Here is a 19,972-nt window from a genome sequence, read left to right as displayed (position 1 = left end):
TGATTAGGCCAGCAGTATGGAATTTGAGAAAGAACCCCACAGAGTTGATGTGCCCTTCTTATCACATCATATTTGGGTTTACATGATGGCAACATGACCTTACTGGTGATGTTAACCTTGATCACATAGTTAAAGTGTTTGCCAAGTTTTCCAGTGTATGATAACTTTTTCAATTCACGTACTCTGTTCCTGAGAAGTGAGTCACTAAGTGTGACCTGCATTCAGGGGTTGGAGCAGAATTAAGCTTCACCTCTTGGAGGGTTAGTAGCTACAAATACTATTTGGAATCATTCTATAAAGACAGTTAGTCTTCTCACACGCTTTTCTTTATTAATTTGCCAAACATTTACTTGTATCAGTATGGATTTGTGCATACTTATTTGAAACTTGAAATATTTTACTTAATGGGCATATCCCACAATAATTCCAGCATCATTATTTCAGTGGTATAGTAAAAGAATTTTGACTTAACTATCAGGAAACTGCAAAAGCGCTCCCTATCACCCCAATTATATTTCACTACCACTATATTTTCTAATGGTGATATATTTGACAGTGATTTTAGACAATATATTTAACCGTGGCAAAGTTTGAAATAGCATTGTAATTTCACATTATTCCATTGCCTACTTGGTGCCCCTTGAGAAAGAAATAACAAAAAGATAAGGCAATATTATTGAAGTAGCCATAAAAATTATTGCTGACATAAAATAAATCTATTTATGAACTCCCTGTCAATGAAGCAAAAGTATAAGATATGTCAGGTAAAATGTATGCTTCATTTGAAAGCATATTGTCTACAGCTCAGCCTTCTGGTTATCTGACTCTGAAAGCTGTTCTACAGCTCTACCTTTTAGGAAGCTGACAGCATTGCATACAATCTTGTCTATAGACACAAGAAATGAATTCTGTCTTGGAGGAGGGAAACCTTTTCCTCCTGGGGAAATACCTATTTATCTCCATTTGAACATTTATTTCAACACTATTGATCTATAAATGTGACAAAGAGGTGGCTGTAGACTTGGCAGAGTTCATTTCAGTGGATGAGTGAGGGAACTAAGCCCCATTAGATGAGAAATGAAGACTCAGGTGTAGGGAGGTGCAGAGGAATGCAAGTTGAGTATTGAGAATACTTCATAGAATATTGATTGCAAATGGGAGAATTTATGTAAAGAGGACATTAAAGATGTAGAAATGGGTCCATGGCACTGAATTATGTTTTACAGTCATCAGTGATAAGAGTCTCTATAATTAATCTGTTAGTGGGAAGGAGCCATCTCTTAGATCTGCCATCTGAATTTACCACACCCTCCTTTCCACACTTCACTTTCTTATTTCTATTCTGGGGAAGCTTAAAACTTAATGAAAGGCATTGTGTAGAGTTTGGCCTTAATGCCTATTAACTGTTAACTAAGGAATGACTGAATGAGTGAATACACAATGTGCCAAACATGTGCTGATAATTCACAAATTTTTATCTCCCAGCACAGTGCTTTTATGCAGATGACTGAACCTGTGGAGTTAGGTGGCTGAGAGGATGCAGCCTCCCAGATCTCTACAACTGATGGCAGCAAGATGGGAGCACCCAGCTTCAGTGTTCAGAAGTAGATTTATGCAGACGTCCACATATTCCATGCATGAGGGATCCTCCCTGACCTGAGCAGGTAAGGTCACAGACAGGCTGGTTTTCCAACATGGGGACAGGATTACAGCCTGCTCAGAAGTAAGTTGTGGTCCAGCTCTTGTGTCATTCAAAAAGACTCCAGAACATGTAGATCCAGCTCCTCTCTAAACTTGAACTCAACCAGTATCCCAGAGAGACATTCTTAATCTTCTAGGCAAATGCACTGTCATTAGCAACCACCAGAGACCACACAAACACATACAAATACACACACATACACACACATACACACACACACACGCATGCACACACGCGCACTAGAGCCTTAATGCCAGCAGTAGCCCTAGGAAAACCTGCAGGCTCTACTTGTTGCTTATTGTGTGTGTCAGGCTGCATTTGTAACCTGGACCCTTTTTGCATTAAAAAAAAATGGTGATAATGATGATTAACAGAGTATTTGTTTAATAGGGAATTATTTAAAAATTACCTTAGTATCCAGTTAAATGTGACGACAATGAGACAATTTCCACCTGTCATGTTATCAAAGTATTTAAAAAAACCACTGAGGATTTCAGTGAGGTGTGCATGTGGGAACATCTACTCTGCCTCATATTGGCAGAGAGGATTTCACTTAGTACAACCTCTTTCCAGACTGATTTGGCAGTATCTTTTAAATAGTCTATGCATCCCCAATCTGTATGTATTTGGAGCCTGTCCCTTCAAGTATTCATCCTTGGTGTGACACCAGCCCCTCTATTAGAGAGTGCATATTCCTCATGATGTAGGTTGTCTTGGGAACGCTTCCTTTTTCTTTTTCTTTTTCTTTTTTTTAAGACGGAGTTTCACTCTTGTTGCCCAGGCTGGAGTGCAATGGCACAATCTTGGCTCACTGCAACCTCCGCCTCCTGGGTTCAAGCGATTCTCCTGCCTCATCCTCCCAAGTATCTGGGATTACAGGTATGCACTACCACACCCAGCTAATTTTGTATTTTTAGTAGAGATGGGGTTTCTCCATGTTGATCAGGCTGGTCTTGAACTCCTGACCTCAGGTGATCTGCCTGCCTCTGCCTCCCAAAGCGCTAAGATTACAGGTGTGAGCCACCATACCTGGCCCGGGAACTCTTACTTTCTAAAGCACTGACCTAGAAACATTCCTTTGTCTTTACAGAGCAGGAAATTGATGTACAACAAGATTCTCTGATCAGAAAGAGAGGCAGAACTAGCAGCCTGGCTTCAGAGGTGAAGATACAGATTTCGGTAGTGACTCAGATCAGCAGGAAAGCAAGATTTACTTGGTTATGGTGTGATATGCAGCTCAGCGTCATACAGTCTGCATGGGGACTTATAGGGTGCTGGTCTTTACTTTTCTACTTATTGTAGAATGCTCCCCAGCCAGACTACTTAACCTACAAACATCATTGCTTCTCCAGCTATTAAATCACATAGAGGTCATTACCTCTACCTCCTGGTAATGCTGTGGAAATAGATGAAATAAAAATGCACCAGCATTCATGAAAGGTGAGTCCCAATGACTCTCTTAGGTCAGGCATCCTGCCCTTCTATGGGATTTTTAAGCTCCCATCACCCATATGGCTCTGCAGCTTGCCTTTTTTCAGCAAAACAATATCTATCCAAGATTTTGTTTTCATTAGCGAATGTGTTTTCAAACGTTTCTTGGGCATGTATATTGCTCTATACATGAATTCTCTGTTTATATCTGTATTAGCTATCTTGCATAACAAATTACCTCCAAATTTTGCTGCTTAAAGCAACAAACGTATTAATACACATCATTTCTGTGGATCAGGAATTATGGCACAGTTTAGGTTCTGACTCTGAGTCTCTCACAAGGCTGCAATCAAGGTTTTGGTAGGGACTACAGCCATCTCAAGGCTCAACGAAGGGAAGATCCAATTCCAAACTCATTTATATGGCTGTTGGCAGGCCTCAGGGCCTCAGTGGTTCTTGGGTAGGGACATCAGTTGTCACATGGATAGTTCACAGCATGGCAGCTGGCTCTCCTTAGAGCATCGATAAGAATGTACCTAGCAAGCACAACACAGCTTTTTTGTCACTTGATCTCAGAAGTAACATCCCATCCCTTCTCACATACTTTAATTTTTAATAGCAAGTCACTAACTCTAGCCCACACAATGGGACAGATTACACAGGGAGTGAATACACAAAAAAAATAAGGATCATTGGGGACAATCTTAGAGGGTGCCTACCACAACATCATCAGACCCTCTCTCCATATTGGCTACTGGGAATGCTTCATATAGCATGAGAATTAGCTCCATATAATTTGTACATATTTACTCTAGCCTACTCAGATAAGCTTTAATGATTTATTTTATCATACACAGTGTTTTAAAATTTTCAATATTATAATTTAATATACAGATCATTATATAAATAAATAAAGCAAAAACCAGAGCAGCATTGATTGTTATTTTCTAGGGAGGTTAGAACATTGAGATTCCTGGAGGCTTCAGAACACTTGAAAAGCTTTAGTAAAATTCCAGACTCCACTCCTGAGGAGACAATAATTAAAGCAGTTTCTCTGGTTTACACAACCTTTCTTAATTTCCTATAACCTGATCTAAACTATGTATTTAATAATAGGTTACTTGAATAGATGTTAAGATTAAAGGAGATACAACTTAGAGTACATTGCCTTTATAATTCGTTTTTTTTTTTTTTTTTTTTTTAAAGATCAGATTTATTTGAAGGAAACAAAAAACCCACAACCCAAAGGATGGGATTTTACATCTCAAGACATCTCCCAGGTAATAAGTCTACAGATTACAAATCATTTTTCATAGAAGATATTTTTGTACAAATTTTACATGTATTCAGGAGAGGAACATTAACCAATCCCCGCTTATATTTTAATGGGGCAAGGTCGGGGAGAGGGAAAAAGCGTTTTGGATACAACTATTTGGAAGGAGAGTAGACACGAAGAGGGCAAACCCTAGCTTTTCATTATCTACAATCAATGGTTTTTCTTTAAAAAAAAAAAAAAAAACCTTTCAATCTTCAGTATCTCTTTAAAAGCCCACTTCTTAGCTACTGGCCAATCCACACCAATTATTTGAATTCATTTGGTACACACCTTTGTCCACTGGGTAAATTATATTCATTATGCCCACTGCTGCAGCACGCATAAACCAACACCCTTGCATGGCTGAACAGGACCTAATCTAGGGCTGATGGGAGAAGGGCTTGCAAACCAAGATCAAGGTGTCATTTCTCCGCTAATACTGTCTACCAAGCTGATTCCTACAAAACTGCACATAAAAGCAGGCAAGTTTAGCTACTGTGTTGCGAGAGAAACCAGGACCTTGTTAAAGAGTTCTCTCCATTACCATTTATTCTCTCAAGGGAAGCTTTAAAAAAAAGAAAAAGAAAACACACATTGGTCTGGCCACCTCATAAATCCAACAAGCACTGGTGTGGCATTTCAGTGGAGAAGGAAACTTGGGGCGGGGAAAAAACTCAAGGTTGTAAGAAACGCTCCCAATTTAACTGTCCCTTTTCCTATTTATCCACCTTTATTTACCACCCAAGATCATCCATTATTCTAGAGCACTCTGATCTATAAAAGGAGTCAAAGCATCAGGAGCAGACAAGGAGTGAGAACCAAAAGACATCAAGATTTGCTTGCGAAAAGCAGTGATTCTTCCTTTCACAGCTCTCCATGGCTGAGAGAAAATGCCCAAGAGGTCATCTATGTGACTTAGAGACAGCTTTTTGGGAGGCTGAGAGGAGCACGAAGAACTTTGTGACAAGAGTCTAAATTTTTTCAAGGTTTCAACAGAATGTAGATATATTCAAACTTTCAAAAAGGATGGTGCTTAGAAAGGGTAAAACCAGGACACAAAAACACTGGGAATTATGACCCCTAAGTGCTTCCGGCTCCAGGAAATAACCATTCATGTTTGTTGGAGGTCACACAATTTTCCCCTATTACCTGGTGCAAAATGACTCATCACCTCTCAAAAGCTTCTTTTCAAACCACGATTTTTCCCATCTGTTTTGGTCCAATGCAGTCCTATTCTTTATGAGCTATAGATTCACTCCCAACTACCCCCTTGGGGGGTTGAAAAAAAAAAAAAAGGAATTTCCCCTAGGCTGGCCCCCAAAACTCAGAATTAAATATGAGGAGGGGCTGGCAGCCTCGTGGAAACTAAAACAACTTGAGGCTAAATCTACGTTTCCTAGAGTGGAAAATTTATTCAGATAATGTTTGAGAATTCATATATGCCACAACAGGATAAAACCCAAAAGGTAGAAATTTCACACTTTTCCTTGTACCTCCCTCCCCTACTGCCCAATCAGATTCCAGACGTTTTATCACTGTCATTACCATTTCTGCTCAATGGAGGCCCCTAGGCACTAATCACACTGGCAAGTGCATGGTGACATAATGCACCACAACTTTTCCACAAAAAGCTGTAGTCTCTCTCTGGCTATATTGGCGATTCTCCAGTTACTTCAATATTTTAAAGGCTGCAGCAGCATGCAAAAGAATTCCATTAAAAAAAAAGGTAAGAAAGGTCTCCAGGAGATGGTGTTTTATTTTGTCTTGTCCGGATAGAGGTTTGATTTGCTCTCGAATGTTCCAGGGTGGAGAGAAATTAGGAGAAAGCACAGGATGTTGAGGTCTATTCGGCATAATCTTCTCCCTCGTTTTCATCTTCACCATCAACGGACAGAGCAGCATACTTGCTCGCAGAACTGAACATGGAAGCTGGATTTTCCTCAGGTTTCTTTGGCTCAGGTGCAGATCTGGAGTCTTGATCCTTTTTGCCATCTTTCCGATCTGACTCCTTCCAGTGGTCTTTGTTCACTCCGTCTCCTGGACCACGGCTAGAGTTCCCAGTTTGGCCTTTTGGGACGTTCATCCCATCTATTTTATTTTCATCTTTCCTGGCTGGTCCTTCCTCAGATAGTTGAGCTGGAGCCACTTTGCCCCCACCACTTGTAGGGGACTGCTGCTCTGTGTCTGAGCTCTGAGATCGAGCAGGAGGGTTAGAACTTCGCTTCGCCCAAGCATTCTCCTTTGGTGGAGGGGCTGGCATTACCTTTAGGGGCTGATCAGGTTTGGGAGGTTTAGAAGTTGGAGAGTGACAATCTTCCTCCTTACTGGGTGTTTCATTTTCTAGAGACTTCTCACTCTCTCTCCTTCGTGTATTTCTGCCAGATATGGCGGAGGTCCCAGTCTGCGACGACTCACTTCCTGTCCTCGACCATTCTCGTTCCTGAGTTTCTTCACTCCGCCAGCTTGGGTGTCTCTCCCGAGGCCGTCTTTCTAGTTTTGGCTCATCCAGCTGACGCTGCAACTTCTCTTGTTCCTTCTGTAGCCGTTCTTCTACTTCTCTTTCTCTAGCAGCTGTGTCAACGGGTTTTGCCCCTCCAAAGATAGAAGCAGCTCGACTGGACTGGGAGGTACTAGCAGAGGAATCGTCTTCCTTAGGAGTACTCCGAGGCTTTAGATTCAGTTTGGGTCTTTGGGGCGGACCTCTATCATCACGCCTATAATCATCCCGAGAGTAATCATCTCTGGAGCTCCATGACCGATCATCCCGTCTGTCATATCGGTCTTCATAGCGGTCCCCGCCTCCTCTGTAGTCATCATCCCTGCGGTATCCACTGCCAAATGCTCTTCTGCCACTGCCTATCCGGGAGTCATAGCCTCTATCATAGTCTCTGCTGCCTCGGTCATCATAGCGATCCCGGCCGCCATATCGATCCATATCCCGGCGAGGGCCATCCCGGTACCCATCCCGATACCCATCGCGATACCGGTCTGAATCATAACGATCTCGATACTTGTCTCCAAAGCTATCATCACCTCTTCTAGGTGGGTAGTCATCAAAGCTGTCTGTGGCAGGACGAGCCCTCCAGTCTGTATCTGTTTTGTCAGAATCCCGATTTCTATCACGGCCAAAAGAACGATCGTCCCTGTCTTTATCCTGTGCTTGATCAGCAACGTCCACTCGAATTCTCCTGTTACCTAGAGACTCTTCATTGAGACTCAGGGCACTAAGCAGGGAATCCAGGTCCTCAAATTCAGCATAACCAAAACCTTTCAACCTCTCTGGATTGCTGGGTTCACGTGGTAAACGCACTGCACTGATATTTAATCCTCTGAAGAATTCCTTAATTGACTCTTCTGTCACATCATAGGGTAGGTTCCCTAGAAAAGCAGTGTAGGGTGGCGATTTGGGAAGACGGCTCCGGTCGATATTGGGTTCCCGAGCAGCCCGTGGAGCAGTGGGAAGGATGGAACGGTCAATTGGAGGCGCCCTATACACATCGTCATCATTACTGTGCCAAGTTGTTGAAACATCTCCTTCCAGGTCATCCGTTTCATCAGCCCAGCTGACTGGTTTGGAAACATAGGTGCTTCCTCCACCAGTCCCCCCATCCTCAGCCAGAAAGTCTGTAAGGGAGATAGTCTTCCCCTTCTTATTCTTCTTTTTTGCTGAGGCCGCCATGTTGGGAGAGGGAAAGAGCTATAATTCGTTTTGTTAACATTAGTTTCCTACTCTCCAGATCATTGTTCCAGAGGAAACACCTGTTATTCTGAATAAGGCTGTCTGTCTGCCACCTTAAAAGCCAGTCAGTTCACATGATCCACATACCAAGGTCTCTTGGCCCCAGGCAGAGGATTTCAATTTCACCATCATCATCCTCATCATCATCACCAAGAGGGGTTGTTGAGTGAACAGGCATGGGGATTATACAATGACCAGTCCCTAACCTTTGGTGGGGCATCACATACAGAAGAGGTTGCTGGGTGCTATGCTTTGAATGTCCCCTCCAATTGAAATGTAACAGCCTTTGTAACAGTATTAAGAGGAGGTGCCTTTAAGCAGTAATTAGCTCATGAGGGCTCCACCCTTATGAGTGGATTAATGCTGTTATTGTGGGAGTGGGTGAGTTATCATGAGAGTGGGCTCCTGATGAAAATAATGAGTTCGGCCCTAATTCCTCTTTCTGTCTCATGTGCTTACTTGCTCTTCTACCAAGTTATGGTGCAGCATGAAGGCCCTTGCCAGATGCTGAAGCCATGCTTTTGGACCCAGAACTGTGAGAAATAAATTTTATTTTTTTATAAATTACCCAGTCTGTTAGAGCAAAAATGGACTAACACAGAAAATTGGTTCAGAGACATGGACTGTAGCTATAATAAATACCTGAAAATGTGGAATCGGCTTTGGAACTGAGTAATGATGGGTAGAGGCTAGAAGAATTTGAGTCAGCAGGCTAGAAAAAGCCTAGACTGCCATAAATGGAGCTATAATGGCAATTCCAGTGAGGTATCAGAAGAGGAGAGCTGTAGGAAAAGTCTGAATCTTCTTAGATACTAAAGCCTTAAAGTAGTTCAAGGGGTTGTGACCAGAATGTTGGTAGAAATATGGACAGTAAAGGCCATTCTGATAAAATCTCAGACAGAAATAAGGAACAGGCTGGGAATGGTGGCTCACGCTTATAATCCCAACACTTTGGGAGGCCAAGGCAGGTGGGTCACCTGAGGTCAGGAGTTTGAGACCAGCCTGGCCAACATGGTGAAATCCTGTCTTTACTAAAAATACAAAAAAAAAAAAAAAATTAGCCGGGCGTGGTGGCGGGTGCTTGTAATCCCAGCTACTTGGGAGGCTGAGGCAGGAGAATCGCTTGAACACCAGAGGTGGAGGTTGCAGTCAGCTGAGATCATGCCGTTGCTCTCCATCCTGGGCAACAAGAGTGAAACTCCATTTAAAAAAAAAAAAAGAAATGAGAAACAATGTAGGAAACTGGTGTAAAGGCCATCCTTGTTATAAAGTAGCAAAGACCTTGGCTGAATTTCCTCCATGTTCTAGGGCTTTATGAAATCCAGCACTTAAGAGTGATGAAGTAGGGTATCTGATGGAAGAACTCTCTAAGTAGCAAAGCATTCAGGCTGCTGCATAGCTGCTTTTTTTTTTTCTTGGCTATTGTGAATACCGCTGCAATACATATGGGCGTGCAGATATCTCTGTGACATACTGATTTCCTTTCTTTTAAATATATACCCAGAAGTGGGATTGCTGGATTATATGGTATTTCTATTTTTAGTTTTTTGAGGAACTCCCATGCTGTTTTCCATGATGGCTATGCTAATTTTTTTTTTTAGAAGAAGGAAAGAGAGAAAGAAAAAAGGAAAAAAAAGAATGAAGGAGAGGAAGAAAAAGGAAGAGAAAGAGGGAGAGAGAACGAGAGTATTGCTTTATTGCCCAGGGTAGAATGCAGTCTAAAAATGGGAATTGAAAACCTCTTTTATGCCAATAATTGTGCTTAACAATGGAGACAGGAAGGAATAAGGGAAGAAAATAACAAACAAGCAGCCAACCAATATTTCACTTAAACCTATGAAATACTATGCAATTACTGATGAGTGATTTACTTCCAATTATATAGTCACTTTTAGAATAGGTGCGATATACTGATAAGAATGTATGTTTTATGTATTTGAAGTGGAGAGTTCTATAAATATTTATTAAGTTTACTTGTTATGGGTCTGAGTTCAAGTCCTAGATATCCTTGTTAATTTTCTGTCTCGTTGATCTGTCTAGTATTGACAATGTGATGTTACAGTCTCCCACTATTATTGTGTGGGAGTCTAAGTCTCTTTATAAGTCATTAAGAACTTGTCTTATGTATCTGGGTGCTCCTGTATTTGGTGCGTGTATATTTAGGATCGTTAGCTCTTCTTGTTGCATTGATTCTTTTACCATTATGTAATGTCCCTCTTTGCCTCTTTTGATCTTTGTTGCTTTAAAGTCTATTTTATCAGAGGTGAGAATTGCAACTCCTGCTTTTTATTTATTTATTTATTTTTGCTCTCCGTTTGGTTGGTAAATCTTCCTCCGTCCCTTTGTTTTGAGTTTTTGTGTATCGTTGTATGTGAGATGGGTCTGGATGCAGCATACTGATGGGTTTTGGCTTTTTCCCGTCTGTATCTTTTGATTGGGGGATGTAGTCGATTTAAATTTAAGATTAATAATAATATATGTGAGTTTAATACTGCCATTTGATCCTGGCTGACTGTTTTGCCCATTAGTTGATGTAAATTCTTCATTATGTTAATGCTCTTTACTTTTTCATATATTTTTGGAAAGGCTGATACTGGTTGTTCCTTTCTATGTGTAGTGCTTCTTTCAGAAGCTTTTGTAAAGCAGGCCTGATGGTGGTGAAATCTCTAAGTACTTGCTTGTTCGCGAAACATTTTATTTTTCCTTCACTTGTGAAGCTTAATTTGGCTGGATATGAAATTCTGGGTTGAAAGTTCTTTTCTTTAAGGATGTTGAATATTGGCCCCCACTCTTTTCTGGCTTGTAGGGTTTCTGCTGAGAGATCTGCTGTAAATCTGATAGGCTTCCCTTTGTGGGTAACCTGACCTTTCTCTCTGGCTGCCCTTAGTATTTTCTCCTTCATTTCAACCCTAATGAATCTGACGATTATGTGCCTTGGGGTTGGTCTTCTTGAGGAATATCTTTGTGGTGTTCTCTGTATTACCTGGAGTTGAATATTGTCCTGCCTTACTAGGTTGGGAAAGTTTTCCTGAATAATATCCTGAAGAGTATTTTCCAACTTGGATTCATTCTCTTCATCACATTCAGGTCATTAAGTTGGTAAAGCTTTCTTCGACCTCTGATATCCTTTCTTCTGCTTGATCAATTCGACTGTTAAAACTTGTGCTTACTTCGCGAAGTTCTCGTGTTGTGTTTTTCAGCTCCATTATTTCAGTTATATTCCTCTCTAAATTGTCCATTCTCGTTAACATTTCGTCAAACCTTTTTTCAAGGTTCTTAGTTTCTTTGCATTGGGTTCGAACAAGTTCTTTTAATTTACAGAAGTTTCTTATCATCCACCTTCTGAAGCCTACTTCTGTTAATAGAACACACTCGTTCTCCATCAGGCCTTGTTCCGTTGCTAATGAGGAGCTGTGATCCCCTGTAGAGGGAGAGGCATTCTGATTTTGGGTATTCTCAGCCTTTTTATGCTGGTTTCTTCCCTTCATTATAAATTATCCATCTGTCGTCTTTATAATTACTGACTTTCTAATTAGGTCTCTGAGTGGACGTCCAACTTGTTGATTCCCAGCACTGAAATCTGAGCAATCCACTGTGCCGGCCAAAACAGCAGTGTTAAGATTGATGGTGCTCTTCTGCCCGGGAGTCTCCGTTCTGGCTCCCGGGGATCTCCGCCGCGCCGAGGCGCTGGCAAAACCGCCGTGCTGGCCGCAAGAGTCACGCTGGCGACCCGTGGGGCTCCTCCATTGGGAATCTCCTGGTCCGTGAGCAACAAAAATTCATCTGAAAGTGTGGCGTCCTCTTGTTTTCTGTGCTTTCACTGGGAGCTACAATCCCGAGCTGCTAGTGATCAGCCATCTTGTATCTCTATCTGCATAGCTACTTTTAACCACACATAGTGAGATGTGAGAAGAAATAAATGACTTAAACTGTGAATTTGTAATTAAAAGAGAAGCAGAACAACAAAAAAAAGGTTGGAAAAATTTACAGCCTGACCATGTAGAATACAAAGTGTGTTCAGGAGAGAATACTAGGTTGTGGCCAAGCAACTATTTGCTAAAGAGGTTACCATAGATGGAAGGGAGCCAGATGCTATTTATCAAGATAATGAGAAAAAGGCCCCAAAAGTATTTCAGAGATCTTTGAGGGTGCCCCTCCCATCACAGACCCAAAGCTATAGGGGGACAAGCCCAGGATGCCCTCCATGGGCTTGCTGCAAAGAGAGACTTGGGTCTCTGCTTCCCACATTTCAGAACAGTGCTCCTCAGCCACCCCAGTTGCTGTGGCTCAAGTGGCCCCAGGTGTAGCTCAATCTACAGCTTCAGAAGATGCAAGCTGTAAACCCTAGTTGTATCCATATGGTGCCTGAAGGTACACAGAGTTCAAGAGCTGTAAGGGCATGGCTTCCTCCTCCTAGCTTTGAAAAGATGTCTCAGAATCTGGAGATCCAGGCAGAGACTTGCACAGGGATGGAGCTACCACAAAGAGCCCCTACTAGGGCAATGCCTAGTGAGCTGTTGGAGCATGGCCATCTCAGAGACCCCAGATCTGTAGTTACGAGCATGCAACTACAACCTCAGAAAGCTGCAGGCATGAGACTCCAATTTGTGAGAGCTGCTTAGTAGACTGAGTTTAGCAAATCCATAGAGGTAGGAGTGCCTGAGGCTTTGAGGGCCCAGTTCCAATCCCAGTGAGCCCTGTATTCAGGACATGGAGTCAAAAGAGAATGATTCTCTAGCTTTAAGACTTAATGGCCCTTCCACAGTGGCTCACGTTTGTAATCCCAGCACTTTGGGAGGCCAAGGCGTGTGGACTACTTGAGCTCAGGAGTTCAAGACCAGCCTGGGCAATATGGTGAAACCCTGTCTCTACAAAATATACAAAAATTAGCTAGGCATGGTGATGCATGTCTGTAGTCTCAGCTACTCGGGAGGCTGAGGCAGGAGGATCACTTGAGCCCTAGAGGCAGAGGTTATAGTGAGCCAAGATCATGCTATTGCATTCTAGCCTAGGTGACAGAGGGAACTCTGTCTCAAAAAAAAAAAAAGACTTAATGTAATGTTGTTGGCCCTGTTGGGTTTTGGACTTGCTTGAGGCCTGTTACTCCTTTCTTTTTGCCTATGTCTCCCTTTTGGAATGGAAATGTTTACGGTACGCCTGTGTCACCATTGTATTTTGGGAGTAGACAGCTTGTTTTGATTCACAAGCTCACAGCAGGAAGGAATTTGCCCTAGGATGAATTGAGTTTTGAGTCTCACCCATCACTGATTTAGATGAGACTCTGGACTTCGGACTTTTGAGTTGATGCTAGAATGAATTAAAACCTTTGGGGCTACTGAGCTGGAATGAATGTGCTTTGTATATCAGGAGGAAATAGCCATCAGTAGCTAGAACCTACCATATTGGGCAGCAGTAGCTGAACATATTTTTTTCACTTAACAGTATATATTTTGGAGATCACTGCATAATAGAGTGGGAGTTCTCATTGCTTGTTATATCTGCATTGTACTCTAGGAGGTAGATGTATCTTAGGTTATTCAGTCAGTCCCTTATTGGTGGACATCTGTCACTTTTTGGGTCTTCTACTGTTACAGTTTGTTCTGCCAAGAATGAACCTTGTGCTTCTGCCTTTTTGTTTTTTTGAATTGAATCTTTGGGATACATTCTTAGAACATAGTTTGTTGGTTCCAAGAGAAAATACCTGTACCCTATGAAATAGAGGATTTTTAAACAGAGAGCATCTGGAAATGTAGCAGCAAGAAGTGAATGTTGGTCCTATCTCATCATTTATTTTATTTCACATACTTTCTGCTCTCATATTTTCTTTCTAGTGTGACATGGGTAAAGTAATTTCTTATTGAGCCCCAGGAACAAAAAATACTACATAAGAGCAAATAATAAAATCACTCAGATAGACAGAAGATTGGAATTGTCAAGCCTGTATCCCTGTTGCCAGACTTATCAACTGATCATAGGACATTCAGTGAGTCCTTTCCCTTTGTTGGTCTTGGTCCTAACACAGAAAGACACTCAATATAGAAACAGTGGATAAGGAACCCTTTGATCACCTGAAACTTCATGTTTACTGACTTTAAACTAGTTGCCCTCCAGAGCAAAGGATTATAGCTTGTGATGCTGTGTTTTTCCCATACATGGCACACTCCTACTGACACACCCAGTGTTGTCCACAATTCTCAGCTATATAGCTATAAATAACTCCACCCCTTTCTCTCCCACTCAGAAAATTATTTCATAATTCAAGAGAGTGAGAGAGTTTTTATAGGTACAACACTGATTCAGCTATAACATAAACAATCCTAAAGCTTCAGTAAAGTATTTTAAGTAACTTTTAAGTAAAAAGTTACTTACAATACACACAATGTTGTGACACATTAGCTTGTCATGGCACCGTGAATAAGAGTCTCTCATGTAGAACAGCACCCATTGCAAGAATGTCTTGACAACAGCTCTCATTGGAAGCCAGAAATACTGTACATCCAACCATCTTGAGGTATTGTTACTATTAGAGATAGAAATAATAGATGGCATTAATTAAATGACTACTCTGTGCCAGGCCTTGTGTTACATGTTTTATCTTAATTATTACTTTCTCTGTATGTGTCCACTATTTTAATCTTTTTAGTAGAAAGGAAACTGAGTCTTAGAGCATTTAAGTAATTGCTTAAGATGTAGTAATTGACAAAACCAAACACAGATACAGGGCTGTCTAATGTCAAAGGACGTTCTCTTAACTAATGCTTCCCTTTACCACAGGAAATTTCTCCAAATATTTGAGAATTATTTACCTATAAAGTCTTCTACATGCAAAGTAACCTCCATCTCTTTCCAGGCTTCCGAACTGCCCTTCCTAGTGGCACTGCTATTTTGTGTATCTGTCTAGAAAAAGACTTTTCATGTAAAACCTGTATGTGTATAACTGTGTTTATGTACTTATAAAATACTAATAATAATATTTTAAAAAGAAACAGTGGACTAGGGTGTGGGCTTTGGGTTTACAAAAACCTGGATTTGACTCTGGGAACCATTAACTGCTGTTTGTGTGATTTAGACCAGTAATTTATCTATGATATGTCCTATCATTGTTATCATCCTATATTATTGTTTATTATTATTACTATTTGTACCACCCATCCAAAGGCTGGATGATAGGAGTGGAGATTACACTGCCTGGTATTACAATGTTCCTTAAACCTATAATTTTATAACTGTTGGATAGAATGCAAATTAAAGGAAGTATATAGAAAGCTCTTGAGTAGACCCAGGCATATAACATAATTTAATATGCTGCAGGTATGGCATTTCCATTCTAATGTATTGTTCAAGAATTGGGGCTGGGTCAACTGAAAAGAGTAAAATGTTAGATCTTATACCTTTTATTTAATAAGAACACTTCACTAATGTGTTAGTATTTAAGATAAAAACAAAAAATTAGAAATAAACACAAGACAGTAAACTACACATATGGTTGTAGTAGTTACATGAATTGTATATATAATGTACAGTACATGTGTATATATGCGTGAAAAAATAACCACTGGAATGACATAGCACAATATTAATTTCAATCATGGTAGAGTTACTGGGTATTGATATTTTTAACCTCTCTACTTGGCTCAATAGTAAACATTTGCTAAGATGAGTATGGATTATATTTATGACTAAAAACTACAATCCCTTAAACTTCTGCTACTTATGAAATATTTTAGATGAAATGTATAGAGATCTATAAAATTAGTCCAAATTAGGAAAAAAGTTTACTCCTCCCTGATTGTGTCCCTTTCTTTCTTCCCTAGAGATACTCACTATCTACAGTGAGATAATTATAATTCCTCCATACTACTTTATTGTTTTACTCCATAGGAGAATTCCCTAAAAAAAAATAGTATTGTTTTGCATGTTTTCACTGCCTGCATACACAAACACACAGACACACACACACACACACACACACACACACCCCTGATCCTTACATTCAAGGGAGCATTGTGAGGCGTTTATGGGGAGAGCTTCCTCAAGATCCAAGCACAGTTTGGTGCATCATCTACAATGCCAGTATTTGCTTTTGCCCATCCCAACACTTTGATCTGTAACAAGGATGTTATTTCTTAGCCCGTTCATTTCTACTTTTACCCTTAACTATTTTTTCCCATCTGCATTCTTTTATTTACTTTGTGGGTTTTTAAATTAAGATTTTAAAATTTAATATTTAGTTTTCTTTTTTATTCATGTAGATATTTAATGCTTTATAATATCTTCTGACAGCTTCTCCACCTAGATTTTGGTATGTTGCTTTCATCATTATTCTCATCAAATTCTGCAATTTTAATCTATTCTCATTGGGCCCAAGATTTGGTTAACAGCTTCAGATAGAGTCAACTTTCATGAATGTTCCATGCTCATTTGAAAAGTATGTGTATTGCCTAATATCAGGCTTCACAGTTCACTGTGTCGATCTATAAGATCTACTCTTGGGACTTGGTTGTTTAGGTCTTCTCTATAATTACTATTTTTTTCTCCACTTGAACATTTTTGAATTCGTGGAATTATTGTGTGCTTTGGTATATAAGTATTAATATCTCCCATTTTCCTTGTGCATTGTAGCCTTTAGCATTATCAACTGTGCCTTTTTATCTCTTTAAATCCATTTTGGTTTCAATTCTACTCTCTCAAATATCAAGATTATAACTCCTGTTTTCTTGTTATGGGCAATTGCTTGGTATATACTTACTTATTTTTAAATTGTTAACCTACCTGAATTCATTTGTTTAAGGTATAGCTTCTGAAAAAGCTTAATTTTGGATTTTGCTTCAATAGGAAATTTGCAAATACTTTGCTTTTAATAGGTGAGTTAAGTCCATTTACTGTTGTTGTTGTTATTCCTGGAATCAGGCCAGGTCCTGCATTTCTCGAGGCCCAATAACAAGAAGCAGACAAACTAGGAAAGAAGGGAATTTACTACTATAACTGGATACAGGGAGAAGGCTGGAGATAATTCCTCCAGACCAATTCAAAGTGTTACAATTTTCTTAGTGCTTATAAGAGTTGGGGTTATGTGCCTATGTGCAGTACAGCATTCGCCTAAGTCTATTAGTAACAATTTTGTTTCAATTAGAAGGACAGAGGCAAAAAAAATGCTTGCTAAGTCCAATTAAAAGGGCCCCTTCAAGGACTGTCTACTGTGGTAATGGAGTGATTGTTTCTATCTTATCTCCTTTACAGCTTGGTTTGGAGAGCTGCCTTAGACTCTCCAATGAATCTATTCAAACAGCTGCCTCTGTTACCTTGACTTGTCTCAGATTTTGCCGACCCAAGATGGGTCCTATTGTAAAACTGTTTCTATTATTTTGTCTTGCTCCAGCAAGGGAGAAGCCCATGCAAGGCTCCTGCTGACCTTATGTTTCATTTCTAGCTTTGATGTCCCTAGGTTAAACTATTTGTTCAATGTTAAGGCAGCACCGTGGAAATTTGTCTGTGTAACTGGGGTGCTATGCAGGCCTGTCTGTGTGACTGTCATGCAGACCTGCCTGTGTGATTGTCAGGGAGAACTGGCCTGCCACAATATGATCAAAGTTTTGGTCATTTAAGTTCAGTTCTGTAGTATTGTTTATAAATACAAGGAAATTATATGCTCTTTCACTAGGTCATGTGTTTTATTTCCTCCTCCTATTTATTTAGTATTTAGCATGGTTATTGTTTTGTTCCAGTGGTTACTTTTGTATTAAATCCTTAACTACACTACATCCTTGATATGGAATGAAGTATTACTAATGAATAGAGAAATGGTTAAATGATATAAACAGATAATTCACATTAAAAAAATTATGTATACCCATTAAACTTTTAAAAAATGCCAAATTACAATAACGAAAGGACTGAAAACTAATATTCTAGGCTACCATGCTGAGTGATAAAGGAAAATTGTTGAAAAATACATATAATCTGAAAACTTTGGGAAAGAATAGATATAAACAAATATTTTGTGTAATACCCCATTCCTGTCTCTTGATAAATGAATATGACCCTCTAGCAGTGAGTTACCCTTATTGACCCTGACCTTGCTAACCTATAAAATGGGCATAATGACATTTACTGCAGAGAGCCATGAGGAGAAATGAGCAAACCTAAATAAAGCACATGGTACCTAATACTTCAACAAATATATGCATAATCTCCCTTATGTTCTTCCTCCCACAAGAGGTGACTTAAACATCAACATTTCAAAGAGATCAGTGGATTCAAACCATCAGAAAAAGAAATGCATAAATATTTATATGATATATAAGCTTTGGTGCTATTTCTTTCTAGGATGAGATAACTGAGGATGGTGAAATAAGGAAGCAAATTATAGCCTCATTACTTTTTATTTGTTGGGTTCTTCTCTTCTTTTTAAACTTCTATTTGGATGCTGAAATAGCAGCTTCCCTTTGAGGCCCAGAAAGGAGACAGCACAGAATGACAGAACATGAAGATGGGTCTGCTGTACAATGAACTGAAATCAGCAGACCTTAGCGCCCAATACGAGATCTGTCCTTGTATACAGGACCATGGGGAGTCACTTCCTCTGTGTTGGTCTCTGTCCTTACACAGAAAAATATTGTATACCTAATGGTTAAAGACGTGGGCTTTGGTATCAGTATAGTGAGGAGAAAACTGGGGCACATTTAATTACTGGTTTCATGATGTTCAGGAAATGTTGAGTCTCCAGTTAAATGAAACTCATACATGAAGTATGACTGCATAGAGAATAAAAGGGGAGGAACTGCACAAAAAATGATACATTCTTCAAAATTACCGAGTAGTGGGGTTGGTACTTAATTCTTTATCTCTTGACTTAACTATGTTTCCCACAATTTCTAAATTAGTATGGTTCTTTTTAAAACTCAGAAGTAAGGTTCATTGAAGCAGTTGTTATGAAATAGTTCAGAAATGCAAAAATTATGGAATGTAAGAGACTTACCTGTACTCATGTTGACATATGTAATATTATATATGCAGCTGAAACTCACTTTGAAGACTTCTCTGATTGCGAGCCTCCTTCTTTCTAAGAAGTAACCACTATGCAGAATTTGGATTTCGAATTTTAACGACATTGCCCTATACTTTTATTACATATGCATATATCTGTAAGTGAGAATGATATTGTTCTGTAGCGTGGTTTATTCTATAGATGCCTGGCTACCCCACGGAAAAAAGGAAGAAACGTGAGTAGAACAAACACACAATTACATCTCAACACTGGGACCTGCCATATATGCCTCCTTGTCATGTGTACTCTTGAATACTTACTAAAACAGACACACCCATTTTCTCAGTTTATATGCTTATAGGGAGCACAAACAACCTGCAGATACTATTTTCAAATGCTTTTTCCCAGCGTGTTCAAAGTCTTAGAGTTTCTCTGGAGCTAACTGGCCTAAAACAATGTCTCAGTGTATTCTGATATTAAACAACTTCCCATTTGTCTAGGCCGAATTATCTGTCTTTCATTCTCACTGTAACCCTTCAAGGCCTAATCCAGAACCTAATCTGGGCTACGCTGGTAAAAGAAGATAGCCCAGTCTACCACCCAAATCCCTTATTGGCTTAAGGGTGAGTCCCATTTAGAACTTGATCTGATTTCGTGTTACAATGGTTGGGCCTGTGTATATTTTCCCTCCTTTTCTTCTAATATTTTTAACTGGACAGGGAAGGTACTTCAAAAGTGTTTTAATTCACATTTGCTGATTGCTCTTACAGCTCTTTGCTGAGAGAGACTGAGACTCAA

At 39.9% G+C, this 19,972-nt stretch overlaps 1 protein-coding gene and 1 long non-coding RNA gene across 4 annotated transcripts in view; one reads left to right on the top strand and one right to left on the bottom strand.

Annotated features, from left to right (window-relative positions):
* LOC105706441 (uncharacterized) overlaps window positions 1–19,972 on the top strand; it is a 120,532-nt gene that overhangs the window by 52,610 nt on the left and 47,950 nt on the right. For all 3 annotated transcript variants that reach the window (XR_010337248.1, XR_001104824.3, XR_001104825.3), the window contains one exon: window positions 1,486–1,664. This is a non-coding gene — a long non-coding RNA (uncharacterized LOC105706441). The remainder of the gene's footprint in view (window positions 1–1,485; window positions 1,665–19,972) is intronic.
* Window positions 5,837–8,139, bottom strand: LOC135268888 (eukaryotic translation initiation factor 4B-like). Its single transcript, XM_064362122.1, has one exon. The coding sequence runs from the start codon at window positions 8,125–8,127 to the stop codon at window positions 6,292–6,294; it is 1,836 nt and encodes a 611-aa protein (XP_064218192.1). The 5' UTR covers window positions 8,128–8,139; the 3' UTR covers window positions 5,837–6,291.

The sequence above is a fragment of the Aotus nancymaae genome, unplaced genomic scaffold (assembly GCF_030222135.1).
Source record: "Aotus nancymaae isolate 86718 unplaced genomic scaffold, 86718_ANA_hifiasm-v0.15.2.pri h1tg000004l, whole genome shotgun sequence".
NCBI classification, from domain to species: Eukaryota; Metazoa; Chordata; class Mammalia; order Primates; family Aotidae; genus Aotus; species Aotus nancymaae.
Note: the sequence above shows the minus strand (reverse complement) of the source record. Positions and strands in the feature narration are given on the sequence as shown.

Excerpts from the sequence above, each read along its gene's own strand:
- LOC135268888 (XM_064362122.1), bottom strand. The coding sequence starts at position 8,127 with ATGGCGGCCTCAGCAAAAAAGAAGAATAAGAAGGGGAAGACTATCTCC.